General features: G+C 38.1%; 1 protein-coding gene across 7 annotated transcripts in view; it reads right to left on the bottom strand.

The window, feature by feature from the left end:
* PRR14L (proline rich 14 like) overlaps window positions 1-16,755 on the bottom strand; it is a 67,398-nt gene that overhangs the window by 31,021 nt on the left and 19,622 nt on the right. For 2 of the 7 annotated variants that reach the window (XM_081283061.1, XM_081283063.1), the window contains 2 exons: window positions 4,101-4,173; window positions 1,234-1,266 (listed from right to left, as the gene is read on the bottom strand). In XM_081283061.1, coding sequence (XP_081139187.1) covers window positions 1,234-1,266; window positions 4,101-4,173 — 106 coding nt within the window. The other 5 variants (XM_081283062.1, XM_081283064.1, XM_081283065.1 and 2 more) reach the window with 4 other exon arrangements.

Here is a 16,755-nt window from a genome sequence, read left to right as displayed (position 1 = left end):
ATTTCTCAATTATTCAATATACCACTTCTACTAGGCACAGAACTACAGTCCCAGCTACTTGGGAGACTGAGGCAGGAGGATCACTTGAGACCAAAAGTCCAAGACTAGCCTGGGCAACATAAAACCTTATTACAGAAGTAAATAAATAATGAAAAATAAAGAAAAAATAATTACTTCCATGAAACTGGAAGGACAGAAATGGAATTTTAATGATTGTTGTGGGTTACACTCTGGTTGAAGGAAGAGTTGGAAGATCAGGGAAGCTATCACAAGTATTAGGAACAAGCAGCCAGGAATGGTGGCACACACCTATAATCCCAGTGACTTGGGAAGCTGAAGCAAGAGAATGGCAAGTTTGAGGCCAGCCTCTGGAACTTGGCAAGATTCTCAGCAACTTAATGAGACCCTGTTTTAAAATAAAATAATAAAAAGGGCTGGGGATGTAGCTCAGCGTACAGTGCCCCTGGGTTCAATCCCCAGGCCAAAAAAAAAAAAAAGTATTTGAACACTGGAGAATGAAATTAACATTCTGTGAGTTATGTTACTCAGCTTGAGATGATCATGGACTTCTAGCTCTACATCTAAAAAATATTCACATTTGCAGGAGTTGGCAAGCTAATTCTAAAATTTATATGAAAATTCAAGTAGAATAAAACACCCAAAACGACCTTTAAAAAGAATAAGGTAAGTAGACTTAGACTTCCTGATTTCAAAGCTTACTATATTGCTACATTGTCAAGATAATAACATAGGTTAGACATAAATATCAACAGATAAAATGAGAAGTTCTATAGCTTGAATCTTATATATTCTCCAAAGACCTATATGTTAAAAAAGCTTGGTCCCCAGCCTGTGGCACTACTGGCAGGTAGTGGAACACTTAAGAAAAGAAAAGTTAAGATTATCAGGGGCATGCCCTGAAAGGGGACTGTGGGAGTTGGGTGGGGGTGGCACACACCTGTAATCCCAGTTACTTGGGAGGATGAAGCAGGAGAATCACAAGTTCAAGGCCAGCCTGGGCAATTAGCAAGGCTCTGTCTCAAAATAAGATAAATAGTGCTGGAGATATAGTTTAAAAAATAAATAAATAATTAAAAAAGGGGAAATACCTGGCTGGGGGTATAGATCAATGGTAGAGCATGTGCTTAGCATACTCAAGGACCTGGCTTCAATCCCCAGCATCCCACTCCAACCCCCCTGAAAAAAAGGAAGGAAGAAAAATAGAGAACCAACCTGGGCAGAGTACAAATTTTGGCAGTGGGGCCCCTGAAGAAAAAATACAAGAAGTAGATTTCTAAGAAGCATCATTTAATTTTCAACTTCATAGTAAATGATGAGGCAGCAGATGCATGACCTTGACCATGGCAAAGCAAGCTGAAATGCTGATAACACTATCAAAGATAATGTACATCTGGTTAAGTCAAATCCATGGTGGTTGTAAATACTTCTCGCATCCCCCAGACTTGAGGTATTCATAAACTTGCCTCCACAGAACTTTCCTCTCTGCCTTGCTATGACAGTCTGTGACTTTGTGTAGCTAAACTTGCTTTCTTGTGTGTAATACGGAATACCTTGGAAGATTCCTGGGAGACTAAATTAATACATATTATATTGAGGCTATTAAAAATTCCAGTAGAGTTGCTGATTTTAAGCTCCCCCATATCAAACAGAAAACCTTACACATGGCTTTGGGGGTGAGTTGGGGAAATCAAATGACTGATTTTGTCAGTTTAAGTCATTTAAAAAAATGGTGGTGCTGGAGATATAGCTCAGTTGGTAGAGTGCTTGCCTCTCATGCACAAGGCCCTGGGTTCAATCCCCGGCACCTCAAGGAACCACCAAAAACAAAAAAAAAAAGGTGAGTGGCACACATCTGTAGCCTCAGTGATTTGAGAGACTGAAAGAGGGACCATAAGTTCAAGGCCAGCTTCAACAAATTAATAAGACCTTGACTCAAAGAATAAAAAAAGGACTAGGAATACGGCTCAGTGTTAAAGTTTCCCTGGGTTCAATCCTCACTACTACTACTAGTAGTAGTATTATAAAGAAGAATAGTGGGGCTGGGGTTGTGGCTCAGTGGCAAAGCACTTGCCTCGCACATATGAAGCACTGGGTTCAAGCCTCAGTACCACATAAAATAAATAAGTAAAATAAAGATATTAAAAAAAACAAATAGTGGTCTGGGGATGTAGCTCAGTGGTAGAATGCTCACATAGCATGTATTAAACACTGGGTTTAATTCCCAGTACTGAAAAAAAAGGAAAAAAAAAAAAAAACAGCAGTGGAACAGGAAGAAAAATGGCATTGGGAAGAACTTGGTGTGGTGGAGCACACCTGTAATCCTAGGCTGAGGCAAGAGGATAACAAGTTCAAGGCCAGACTCAGTAACTTACCAAAGCTCTAACAACTTAGCAAGACTTTCCCGCAAAATCAAAAATAAAAAGGGATGAGGATGTAGCTCAGTGATAAAGTGCCCCTGGATTCAATCCCCAGTACCAAAAAAGGAGAAAAGTACATCTGAGTAGTTTATCTGTGGACACTTGTATCTATGTCCTATATGAATTAACTTTTTAGCTTTTTGGTGGAAAGTAGCTACATAAGTCTGAAAGAACAGTTTTTGTTTTGTTTTGTTTTTTCCCCTTTTTGAGTAATGGAGGGATTGAACCCAAGGGCACTATAACTGAGCTACATCCCCAGTATCTTTTATTTTTTATTTTGAAAAAGGGTCTGGCTAAGTTGCTCACACTGGCCTCAAACTTGAAATCCTACGGCCTCATCTTCCTGAATAGCTGGGATTACAGGTGCATCACTGGCAGATTATTTATTTATTTATTTATTATTTTCAGTGTGTGGTACTGGGGATTGACCCAGGATGTTGCACATGTTAAGCAAATGTTCTACCAATGAGGTATAGCTTCAACCCTTAAAGGACACAACTCAGGTTCTTCTAAAAGGTCATTTAGGAGCTGCGGCTGTAGCTTAGTGGTAGAGCGCTTGCCTAACATGTGAGGCACTGAGTTCGATTCTCAGCACTGCATATAAATAAATGAACAAAATAAATGTGTAAAAAATATTTTTTCTTAAAAAAAGGTCATTTAGTGTTAAATGAAAGTGCAGTTCAACACAAACAACATAAATCTTATGGAAGGATGTGGGTGAAAAAAATGCCAAAGATTAAGTCATACTGGAATCCCCATGAAAAGATCTTAGGGATGAGTTGGGGGCCACTATACTGAATCCCCTGTAAGCCCTAAAAACACTGTGAAACGTATAGACAAAACAGTATTTCTCTTTTTAGAGCAGTGTCCTTTAACACATACTGGACAGTCAAGTCTTTGAGCCACAGAGAAAATCTGTAGCAGTAGGAAGCAGGGTGATAAACCAGGACAAATGCTTTTTTTGTACAGACTTATAAAGGTGGTAAGAGTCAAATCTAACATTATATCACAGTAACAAAATTTTTATATTCTTTAACATACTTATTCCCTGTTCCCCACCACCACCGGCTTTTTGAGGTTCTGGTATGACAGTCCTCTCTTAAGATTATTTTTGGCCTATGGGTGGCAACAGGAGGAGAATCTCTATTCAGATACCCTCCGTTGGATCTTAGTTTCCTTCTTAATCAACCACCAATCAATGTAGAAGTAATCCTTCAGATGCCTAAACTCAGCCACTGTTTTGAGAAGCAAAATAAAATAACAAAAATAGAACTGACTTGAAAACTCTCAAGGTGACCCAAGTGAATGTTTCCTCTCATACTTGCCCCAGAGAACCACCATGTGCTAAACAATACAGGATGGATTTCTCCCCTGTCCCAGTTCATTCTTCTAAACAAGGAAATATATTATATTTGATTATATAAAATTAAATAAAAGACTTCAAGGAAAAATAAAAGGGAATTAAACTTTCATAAAAAGTAAGGCACTGCCTGATACAGGTATGTTCAGTCAGGTACATTCATGGGCAATATTTCTATAGCTAGGTCATCCTGCAACTAGCAGGGACCTACAGCCTTTATGTTCTGAATACAAAATGGAAATGTGAACTAAAACACTATGTGTAGTAAGTGGGAAAAGGAAACAATTCAGAGAAATAGATACCTTTGCTCCTTAGAAAATCTTCAGGGAGGTCTGCACGTAAAAGTTCTTTGCTGTTCTGCATCAGGAGGTCCTCCTATAGTAAGAAAATCCAGGAGTCAGGGAATATTCAGATACATGAAATTACGAATATTATTCTTTGAGAAAGTTTTTGTGTAGTTCTGGGGACTGAATTCAGGTGCTTGCAAGTTAGGCAAGCACAGCCCCAGCCCACCCCCACCCCCTTTTTTTAAACTTTTGAGATAAGACTTGCTAAATTGCCTGAGCTAGCCTTGAACTTGTGATCCTCCTACCCCAGCCTCCAGAATAGCTAGCTAGGATTACAGGTGTGCACCATTCCACCTGGCTGAGACTTCAGGAAATCTGCTAGCAGTCACAAAGATTAGGAACTGAAGGAAACCTCAAATTTAAGTAAATTCAATGCAAACTTTTACTTCTCTAGAATTAAAACCTGAAAAATCAGTCAAGTTTTTCAAGTCTGAATAATAATAGGTAAAAAAGGCCAAATTACAGATGCAAACAAAACCCTATAAGTGACTTCTGAATTAAAAAGACAAATTGTTGCAATATAATTTTAATCTTATTTCAGGGGAAAATATCAGAAAATTAGATGTATCTCAATCTCTAACCATTCTAGATATCTTAAATAAAATTCTTCTCAAATCTCTCAGAAAGTTTTGCTTTGTTTTTTAAAATCTTCCTCATCAAAGAAGGGAAGAGAAAAGGGATTATCACCAATGACAATTTGAATTACAGGTATGTACCAACCATGCCTGGCTGAGAGACTTCTATACGACTTCAGGAAATTTGCTATTAGTCACAAGGAGTAGAAATTGAAGGGAATCTCAAATTTAAGTATAATCAACAAAAATTTCTTCATCTTAAAAGCAGAAGAAATTTTTAAAATGGGACAGAACAATGGCAGAATGTGCACACCGTGACAAATGCCTTTGCAGCTCAGGAAGTGGGGCTGTGTACATGTTGAGTATCCCTTATTAAAAATGCTTGGAAACAGAAATTTCTCAGATTTCAGGATTTTTCAGATTTTGAAATATTTGTATATATATAATGTAATATCTCAGGGATGGGAGCCAAGCCTAAAAAATAAAATTTATTACATTTCACATATACCTTAATACAAACTGAATATAATTTTATACAACTATTTTTTAGTGTTCCTGCATTTTGAGTATGACCTGTCACATGAGATCAGGGGTAGAATTTTCCACTGGAGTCATCATGTTGATGCTCAGAAAGTTTTAGATTTTGAAGCATTTTGGATTTCAGATTTTCAGATAAGTGATGCTGAACCTGTATCAAGTTTACTGGGTGGGAGACTCTGACCAAACACAAATGGCTGTGAATGCTTAACTTTCCTTCTGAGTCATTTCTCTCCACCTCTTCTAAGGCTTAAACATTTTTGGTGAGGGGTACTGGGGTGCTCAATCTCTGAACCACATTCCCAGTCCTTTTTATTATTATTATTTTTAATTTTGAGACAGGGTCTTGCTTAAATTGCTTAGGGCCTTGCTAAATTTCTGAGGCTGGTCTCGAATTTGCAGTCCCCTCCCTTGGTCTCCCGAGTTGCTGGGATTACAGGCATATGCCATCACACCAGGCTAACATTTTTTTAAACATTGATTTAATTGATAAGTACAAAATTCTGATGCAACATCCATCAAAAGATACAGATCAGTGAAATCACTGCCGTAACTTTAAGTAATTTTTCTCTTAATTCTTATTTAAAGGAAAAAAAATTAGAGCTCTAAGCAAAATTCTGAAATTAGAAAATTAGAAACAGAAGCCAAGAAAGGAGCTTCAAAGATATAAACAATGGCAAATAAAATAAAATAAAAAATAAAAATAAAACACTACTATTGGAATTGAGAGATGAGACTTGAATGGACAGAGTTTCATAGTCTTTACTTATTGAAACTTTAGTGTGTAATATACTTGTAAAGAGGGCTGGGGATGTGGCTCAAGCGGTAGCGCGCCCGCCTGGCATGCGTGCGGCCCAGGTTCGATCCTCAGCACCACATACAAACAAAGATGTTGTGTCCACCGAAAACTGAAAAATAAATATTAAAATTCTCTCTCTCTCTTTAAAAAAAAAAAAAAATATATATATATATATATACATATACATATATATATATATATATATATATATATATACTTGTAAAGAGCATAAACTTCAAAACAAAATGAAATGAATCCTAGCATGAAAGGCAGAGAGAATAAGGGAAAGAGAAAACACTTACTACAGAAGAAATGATGGGATTAGAAAAAATTTGGCAACCATCACAGTAATCATCTCAAGCAAATGTCAATGAATGCTAAAACTGGTGGCTAAATGTTTGAACGAGAAACAATATTCATAATCTCAAATATGTTGTCATAAGAAACTTATCAATTATTAAAAGGAAAATAGTAACTTCACAATGGATAAACCTGACAGACCTCACCAAACCAACTCATCAAATCTCTCTTCAGGGAAGAGGCATCCCAACATTATGTGCTTCCTGATATGATCCACTGAGAAGAACAAACATCACTTCTGTAGTATTCCTGACCCCCAAACGCATACCTGGAATCTAATCAGGAGGAAACATTACACGAACCCAAACTGAGGGAAACTGTACAAAACAAATGACCTGTTCTCTTCAAAATTATGGGCAAAGGAACTGTTTATTCCAGATTAAAGACAAACGAGACATGTCAACTGAATGCCACAGTAATCTTGCCCCAGAAAAACTAAAAACATCTTCTTTTCCTTGGCATTAAAAGATAGCAATAGGACAACTGGCCCAATTTGAATATGATTTGTAGAGTAGATATAGGACTTGGTCAGCCACACTATGGTCAGGTAACAGAATGTCTTTGTTTGCTAGGAAATATACATTGAAGTATTTAGGCATCATGTCTATGAATATACTCTAAAATTATTCAGAAAAAAGAAAAAGAGGCAAAATATTAACGTGTGAGCAAGTTGCAGAAGATAATTCTTGGTATTATTTTTTCAACTTTTCTGTACTTAAATTATTTCAAAATAAAGGTTAAGAAAATATTTACTTAGGGAGGCTGAGGCAGGAGGATCACAAGTTCAAAGCCAGCCTCAGCAAAAAGCAAGGCACTTAGCAATTCAATGAGACCCTGTCTCTAAAAAAAATACAAAATAGGGCTCCGGATGTGGCTCAGTGGTTGATTACAGCTGAGTTCAATCCCTGGTACCAAAACAAAAACCAAAAACTAACAAACAAAAAGCCCTACATTTACTTGTAATTATACTTTCTACAAAAATGACATTGCTGTCTAGCTTGCAGTATGTTCAGTTGTTGCTGAATGGGACTTACTGCCAACTATTAAATTTGGTGTCTCATTTTGCTGAATAAGTGAAATTTTCCTTCAGTCAACATGGCAGGTAAGAGAGTCCTGGCCCTAGGAGGATTCATTTTTTTTTTTTTTTGGTTTAGCAGTATAAGTGTTTTGGCCTTCTGATGCCCCATAAATTGCATTTCTTTACAGAACTTTGGTGGTAAAAAGGGTGCGAGAGCCAGGTGTGGTGATGCACACCTGTATTCCCAGCATCCTTTGAGGCTGAGGCAGGAGGACTGCAGATTCGAAGCCAGTCTCGACAATTTAGTGAGGCTAGAAGCAACGCAGTGAGATATCCTGTTTTGAAATAAAAAGGCTGGGGATGTGACTTAGTGGTTAAGTGCCCTTGGGTTCAATTCCTGGTGCCCAAAACAACAAACAAACAAACAAACAAAAAACAACCAAAAAAGATGCTACCCTCTCATTCCACTGCCACTGAAGGGTGTTGTTTCTCAGCTTTTGCTCTTCAAATCTGCTGAAAGGAATTCCTAGATCTAAACACCCAGACACACCACTAATTTTCAAGTGTAAGGAAGCAACCCATTGCAACCTGTACTTTAGCTTACTGTAGTAAATCAGAAATTAGAAATAAATCATTCTTTAGTGTCAGTTTGGCAGTAAGTAACAATGTTTTATTAACTCTAAACCTCTCTATTTTCAGTGTTTACTGAACATGCAAAATGACATTTTTCCAAATTGGAAAAATGCCTATTCTGTGAGGTTGCCAGATACACAATTCTGAAATGGTCTTGCAAACTTCTTCAGACTAAAAAGCGCAGAATCAACTGACTGACTAGTGCAACTCTCCACTTGGATTCCTTTTAGGTCTCAGATGTACCATTTAACACTAAACTCATCATTTTCCCCAGCCTCCCTTGAAGAAAAAAATCAATATGCTTCTATTGCATGCCCTGCCATGCTCAATAGTGCCACTGCCCAAATAAGGAAGAAACTGGAAGAAAAGACTTTGGTTTTCCATTTTCACATGTCTAATCAGCAGCCAAGTATATGATTTTTATTCACAATATATTTCTCAAATAGGTCCTCTGCTCTCCATCCTCTCTACCTCTCAGATGGCTTATATTCTTCTCATCATTTCTCACTGAGATTACAGCAACTGCCTCCTATGTTTGTCGCATTAAACCCTGGGTTTCCTCCAGTGTAGTATCCAGTCTACCCTTGGGTGAGCCCAACAACAAGAAAATATATGTCCATATCAGTCCTCTTCTCAAAATCCTCCAGTGGCTCCTCATTTTTTATAATAAAAATTTTATAATAAAATTCAAATTCCTCAATTGGGTATCCATGCCTATTATGATACGACTCCTACCTACTTTTCTAGTTCCTGCCTCCCCCATGCATTCTGAGCATTTTTCCTCTTGTCTCAGTGTGTCCCTCCCCTTTGTCCTCTTCATTAGGCAAAATCCTGCTAATTCTTTAAGCCAAATAAATAAATAAAAGTTCAAAATGACACTATCCTCTGCTTTTCCGGTTCTCAGGCTAGGAGTATGATTTCAGAGATCATAAATTACTCTATGGAAAGGACAGAATGCAGTGGCAAGTTATACAATGAGTAGTCAGAGCTCTGTTTTAACCCCAGGACTCTCATCACTAGGTGGTACCAAGAGCAACCTTACACTGGTTTTAAGAAAAAATGGGGGGCTGGGGTTGTGGCTCAATGGTAGAGCGCTCGCCTAGCATGCATGAGGCACTGGATTCGATCCTCAGCACCACATAAATGTAAAATAAAGATATTGTGTCCACCGAAAACTTAAGAATAAATATTTTTTAAAAAGAAAGAAAGAAAAAAATGGGTACCATATAAAATATCTAAAAGGATTCCCTGTTGGGATAGGTTGCTCCTATGGAGGAGCTTCTTCCATTCTTGAGACCATAAATATTTCCTGTGAGAAAAGCCAATAGAACTATCAAATGAATTCTGGTAATGTTGCCCAGAATGACTACCAAGTTTTTCTGGGGCTAAATGCAGATAGTAACATAAAGGCTCCTTTGGATTCTAAATATCTCTTGTAACCCTGTGCAGTTTTAAACTTCATTGGCTCCAGCCCCTAAAGGGGCTGCTGAGATTTTAGAGTTGCCCTCACCTATTGCTTTCCAAATCTCTATCTAGAGATTTGGAATACCCAGGTGGAGCTCCAAACCCACTACTTCAGTTATGTTCCTTTTTCCTTGGTTCTGATTTGTAACCAGGAAAGGGAGAAAAAGAAGCTAAAACTAAGTCATTCCACTTGCCTCCTGCCATGCTGAGTTATCTTAAAATGTTCTGAGTTAAGATCCAGGTGTGGTGATGCATGTCTGAAATCTTAGCATCTTGGGAGGCTGAGGCAGGAGGATTATAAATTCAAAGCCAGTCTCAGCAACTTATCAAGGTCCTAGGCAACTTAATAAGATCCTGTCTCAAAATTAAAAAAAAATAAAATAAAAATAAAAAAGGGTTTGAGGAATGGAGGCTAAGGTTAAAATGGCCCTGGGTTTAATCTCCAGTACCAAAAAGAAAGTTTTAAGTTATCTTTCACCAGAAGACTAGAGACTACAAGGTTTGAAGTCTGAAATATGATCAGAAACTAAAAAGATTGAATAGGAAATAGAATGTGGAGGCTGAGGTCAGATATGGGGGATCCCCTCATGATGGTGGGTGGCCTCCTTATCGGGTGGGAGCTCTGCCATTTGGGTCTCTGGGTGTGGATAAGGGAAATAGAACAGCCTACTTGTATGCAATGGGCATGTAGCATAGTAGTTCTTTGTAATATTCCCAACCTCACTAGAAGGCAGCCAATCACATGGCGAATATGTGCAGAAATTTATCAGACCCAATTTCCTTTTCCTACAATATTCATCAACTAAACATTTTAACTTTCAGTATTCCTAGATGAAGGAATCCTAAATGTTTTACTCTACTGTCCAGATTTAGTTGTTGACGGATCTTTATATTTTATGTATGCAGTGCAGAGAATCGAACCCAGGGCCTTTATACATGCGAGGCAAGCACTCCACCACTCACATCCCCAGCTCCTACTGTCCAGATTTAGTTAAAACCACAACTGATCATCAATGTACTGTTTCCTGCAACATTAAAAGAGATAACAGCTATAGTTTAAAGCTTTTTGTAAACTATATAAGAAATGTCCGATAACAGTGCAATTTGCTTTTTGAATTGATAACAAACCATTTCTGTTTTGCATATTAAATGTCACCCACCTGACCACTGTTTTGAAAACAAAATCAATTGTGGGGCTTCTCCAAAGTTTAGGCAGATTTTAGGAGAGTCAGTAATGTAACTCAGAGGTAAACTGCTTACTGAGCATGTGTGAGGCCCTGGGTTTGATCCCCAGTATAACAGACAAATAAACAAACAAAAACAAAACAATGTCCTGGAAAAGGGAGTTCTCTGATTCATTCCTGTAGAATGAGTTCATAAGCAGTCAATTACACAAATACCTGAGGGAAATGAATATATATTGGGCTCTTCAGCTTTTATAAATAGCAAATTTTAAGCTTCTCAGGAATTGAGGAATCTCTGAGCCTTGAGCTCAGAGCCTAGACCCCTCTGGGCTCCTCCAAATCTTTGCTTCACTAACTAGAAGTAGAAGCAGATCAAGGAAAGAACAGTGATGACTCCATCTACAGAAGGCATTGCCTATACACTGAATTATCCCAAGTACAGGGCCAAAGGAATATTTCCTATTTCCTGACATTTGTGGAAATAGCCATAATTACTTTCATAGCTAACATACTTTGATGTGAAAGAAATGTTTATATCTATAGATGGATCTTTCAGTTTTGTATATGCGCATACCTAGAAAAGGAATAAAATGTGAAACAGTAACTTTAAGTCATTCTTGTATAGCTTTAAAAGGAACTTTCCTCACATATCTCAATTTGGAGAAACAGCTTGTGACTTTAAATAAGTCATCAATCATGCAGCTGGGTGAGGGGTTAATGACATCACCCCTGCAATGAATTATATAAGAGAATTGTGAAATAATCAAGGGAAAGCTCTATCTTAAGTCTCAATAATGTGCTTTGGATATTTTTGTCTCATGGCAAATCATCACTGTAGAGACAACTGTGCACTACAGATGCAGAGAACAGCGTATGAACACCAATGTTACTACTGAGCCATGAAATTCAGATTTTTCACCTTTGAATTACTGAAAACTAAACTCTTTTCAATAATAGTTCTATTTAGGAAAAGAGCAAAATTCCTGAACACGATTGCAAATTTCTCATAGGTTCAAAGACTCTCAGGGTTAGAAGTACACAGTAAACTTAGTGGGCATTTAGTGTAACTACCTTTCATTTAAGTAAATCCACATAAATTGCCAAAGATTGAATCTATTATGAACACACCATTAAAAAACAGGTTTCTCTAAAGGCAGGCATGGTGGCATCCTGTCTGTGATCCCAGCCACTCAGCAGGCTGAGGTGGGAGGATTGTGAGTACCAGGCTAGCATGAGCAATTTAGCAAGAACCCATCTCAAAACAAAACTTAAAAACCAAGTTTCTCCAAAAACATAACACACTTTAAGTTAATCAAAAGCCATTGTGTTTCCCTACTTAATGCCCCCTTTCTACATACCTTCAAATACAATCGACTATCCTCAAAATGTATACTATGCCATCTTATGTTATAGCCAAAATACAATTCATCACTTTTTTGTGTCTGTGTTGAGCACAAGTATTGTATCCTAAAACCAAAGCTTTTACAATATATTCAATCCAGGCAGATCTGCCATTATAGGGAAGGAAAACAACAACAAAAAAAGCAGGGCTGGAGATGTGGCTCAAGCGGTAGTGCGCTCGCCTGGCATGCGTGCGGCCTGGGTTCGATCCTCAGCACCACATACCAACAAAGATGTGTCTGCCGAGAACTAAAAAATAAATATTAAAAAATTCTCTCTCTCTCTCTCTCTCTCTCTCTCTCTCCTCTCTCACTCTCTCTTTAAAAAAAAAAAAAACAAGAAAAGCAAAATATAGAAAAATTTTAACACTTTACAGCTCATTCTAAGTGACAAACAAAAAAGCAAATGAAAATCACAAGCATGTTATAAAGAATCTTTAATGCTAAACCATCTGTGTAAGATGTCATCACATAGTGATCTCTATATATATCACTAGAGCACACTTGTTTAATAAGACCATTTTAAAAAAATTGTTGATAGACCTTTATTTTATTCATTTATATGCAGTGCTGAGAATCAAAACCAGTGGATCACACATGCAAGGCAAGTGCTCTACCACTGAGTTACAACCCCAGCCCCCAGTAAGACCATTTTTGAGGTGGGGTGGGTTCTGAAGATTGAACACAGGGAAACTTTACCACTTGGCTGATCTCCATCCCCAGTTCTTTTTATTTATTATTTTGAGACTGGGTCTCACTAAGTTGCTTAGAGCCCTGCTAAGTTGCTGAAACTGCCCTTGAACTTAATATCCTCCAGTCCCTGCCTCCAAGTGGCTGGGTTTATAGGCAGGAGCCCACGGCTGGCCAAGACCAATCTTTCCCACACCCTGGCTAGTAACTTTATATGCACCATAGTTTTTGGTGTTTCTCCTACAGGAATGTAGTTCAGAACTGAACACATTCTTTCACAATTCAGTTTGGTTTTTGCAGCTGTCCCTTCCACTGCACCTGTTCTCAGATACTTTTTTTATCCCTTTCTTCTCCCCTCCCCAATAAGGGAATGTTCCTGATCAAAGAACAAAATTATTAAAGTTTCTATACCTTTCTCACAGTAAAGAACTTTTTACATTTCTTTTTCGGTCCTGGGGATTAAACCTAGGGCTTCTCACACATGCTAGGCAAGTGTTATACCACTGAGCTACATTCCCAGCCCCCCTTCCCCTTTTTTTTCTATTTTGGTACCGGGAATTGAACTCAGGGGCACTCAACCACTGAGCCCCATACCAGCTCTATTTTGTATTTTATTTAGAGACAGAGTCTCTTTGAGTTGCTTAATGCCTCACCATTTCTGAGGCTGGCTCTGAACTCACAATTCTCCCATCTCAGCCTCCTGAGCCACTGGAATTTTAGGCGTGCACCACTGTACAAGGCTAGTCCCAGCCCTTTTTAATTTTTATTTTGAGATAGGGTCTCACCAAGCTGCCCAGGCTGACTTGAACTCACTATTCTCCTGCCTCAGTCTGAATTGGAAAATCCAAACAGACTTGACTTTATTAAATTCATTCAATTTGTACAATAAATAACTTGAAAGCCAAGGTGACTATCTTTCAAAATCAGAGGAAGTACTAGAGTTGAACTTCCTTGAAGTTGCTGCCTTGACTGATGTTAAGTATAGAGGGAGGGAGGGAGGTGGAATAAATAGTAATCTATGAGTATTTGTCCCTCAAACTAAGCCAGTGCCCGACTGTGGATGGGCTCATGAAAGAAATATCTGAAGGAAAAGAATCTTGTGGAATGTTGCTAAGACAATTAAAATCTTTCTAGTAGAAACATCACAGAAACTTCAGATAGACAATAACACTGAAGCCGGGTGTGGTGGCACATGCCTGTAATCCCAGTGGCTTGGGAGGCTGAGACAAGAGGATCACTAGTTCAAAGCTAGCCTCAGCAATGGCAAGGCAAAAAAGGGCTGGGGAAGTGGCTCAGTGGCCCCAGAGTTCAATCCCGAGTACTAAAAAAGAAAGCCAGGCGCAGTGGCGCACGCCTGTAATCCCAGTGTCTTGGAGGCTGAGGCAGGAGAATCACCAGCCTCAGCAATGGCAAGGTGCTAAGCAACTCAGTGAGGCCCTGTCTCTAAATAAAATACAAAAAATGGGCTTGGTATGTGACTCAGTGGTCAAGTGCCCCTGAGTTCAATCCCTGGTATCAAAAAAAAAAAAAACACTGAAATTGCTTGTCCAAACCAGAATCTTCATTGTTATATCCCTGATAGAGTCACTCAGCTTCTTCACAATCACAACTTTCCAAGCAACCCAATTCCTTTCTAGTCTTGCCAAACTGTCAAAAAGTACCTCTCTTGGGGCTGGGGTTGTGGCTCAGTGATAGAGTGCTCGCCTATCATGTGTGAGGCACTGGGTTCATTCCTCAGCACCACAGAAAAATAAATAAATAAAATTTCTATCAACAACTAAAAAACAAACAACAACAACAACAAAAAAAACCCAGTACCTCTCTTGCCAGGCACCTATAATTCTAGTGACTTGGGAGGCTGAGGTAGGAGGATCACAAGTTCAAGACCAGCCTCTGCAACTTTATGAGGTCCTAAGCAACTTGGTGAGACCCTGTCTCAAAATGAGTTGCCAGGTGCAGTGGTGTAAGACCTGTAATCCCAGCAACTCAGGAGGCTGAGGCAGAAGCATCCTGAATTCAAAGACAGCTTCAGCAACTTAGCAATGCCCTAAGGAATTCAGTGAGACCCTATCTCTAAATAAAATATTATAAAAGGGCTGGGGATGTGGCTTAGTGGTAACCGCCGCTGGGTTCAATCCCCAGAACCCCATCCCCAAAAAAGTACCTCTCTTATTAAATTCTGTCTCCCTCTAGCAACGAGCTTTTTTATTTTACTATTAAAATATTTTTAAATTGTAGAACCTTTTTTAAAAAAATTATTCTTTTTAGGTATACATGATGCAGAGTATATTTTGACATATTATACATACAAGGAATTAATATAACTTATTCTAATTAAAAACCCATTCTTGGAAGTTGTACAGGCTGTGGAGTTTCACTGGTTGTGTATTCATATATGAACACAGGAAGGTTCTTTTTTATTCTATTGTCTTTCCTACTCCCATCCTCCTTCCCTTCCCTTCATTCCCCTCTGTCTAAAACAGTGAACTCCTATTCTTCCCTATCCATTGTTACAAGCTTTTAAATAATTTTAGATATACAAAAATTTTGGAACTGTGTGTTGTGGTGCATGCCTGTAATCTTGGGAGACTCAGGCAGGAGGACTGCAAGTTATAGCCACATCAATTTAGCAAGGCTCCAAGCAACTAAATGAGATCTTATCTCAAACTAAAAATAATAAAGGGCTGGGGATTGGCTCAGTGGTAGAGCACCCCTGGGTTCAATCCTCAGGACCAAAAAAATGTTTTTGCAGGGCTGCGGATATTGTTCAAAAAATATTGTTCAAGCTGGGGATGTGGCTCAAGCGGTAGCGCACTGGCCTGGCATGTGCGAGGCGCTGGGTTCGATCCTCAAATATAAAATAAAATAAAGATGTTGTGTCCACCAAAAACTAAAAATAAATAAATAAATATTAAAAAAAATTATCTCTCTCTCTCTCTCAAAAAAAAAAAAAAAAAAAAAAAGAAAAGAAAAGAAAAGAAAAAAATTGTTCAAAAAATTCCCTGTGGTCTTCGCCCAGCTTCTCCAATGTTAACATATAAAAACAGTACATCCAGGTGTGATGGCTCCTTGACGTCCTTTTACTTCTTTTTTCTTGAGACAAGTTCTTCCTATGTTGCCCAGGTTGGTTTTGAACTCCTAGGCTTAATAGATATTCCATCTCATACTTCCAAATAGCTAGGAGTGGAGGTGCATGCCACCTTGCCTGGCTCTTTTCTTTTTTTTTTTTTTTTTTTTTTTGTGTGTGTGTGGTGCTGAGGATTGAACCTAGGGCATGTCTTATTACTGAGTTATATACCTCCAGCCCTTTATTATTTTTAGTTTGAGATAAGATCCCTTAAAAGGATCCAATCTGGGCCTGAGGTTGTGGCTCAGCAATAGAGTGCTTGCCTCGCACATAAGAGGCCCTAGGTTTGATCCTCAGCACCACATAGATAAATAAAATAAAGAGATGTGATGGACATCATTATCCAAAGTACATGTATGAAAACTCGAATTGGGTGTCAAAGTACTTTATATACAAACAGAGATATGAAAAATTGTGGTATATATGTGTAATAAGAATTGTAATGCAAAAAAAGTACATGTATAAAGAGACATGAATTGGTGTGAACATACTTTATATAAAGATATGAAAAAATGTGCTCTATATATGTAATAAGAATTGTAACGCATTCCACTGTCGTGTATTTAAAAAAATAAAATCAATTAAAAATAATAAAATAAATATTTTTTAAAAAAGACATTGTGTTCAACTACAACTAAAAAATATTAAAAAAAAAAACAATCCAATCTAGGCTACTACAATGGATTTAGTCATCATATCTCCTTAGTCTCCTTGAAACTGAGATTTTTTTTTTTTTTTTAAAGACAATGTCGGGCTGGGGATATAGCTCTGTTGATAGAGTGCTTGTCTTGCATACACAAAGTCCTGTGTTCAATCTCTAGCA

The sequence above is a fragment of the Spermophilus citellus genome (genome assembly GCF_964194105.1).
Source record: "Spermophilus citellus genome assembly, chromosome: 3".
Taxonomy (NCBI): Eukaryota; Metazoa; Chordata; class Mammalia; order Rodentia; family Sciuridae; genus Spermophilus; species Spermophilus citellus.
This window is presented reverse-complemented; position numbering and strand designations above follow the sequence as displayed.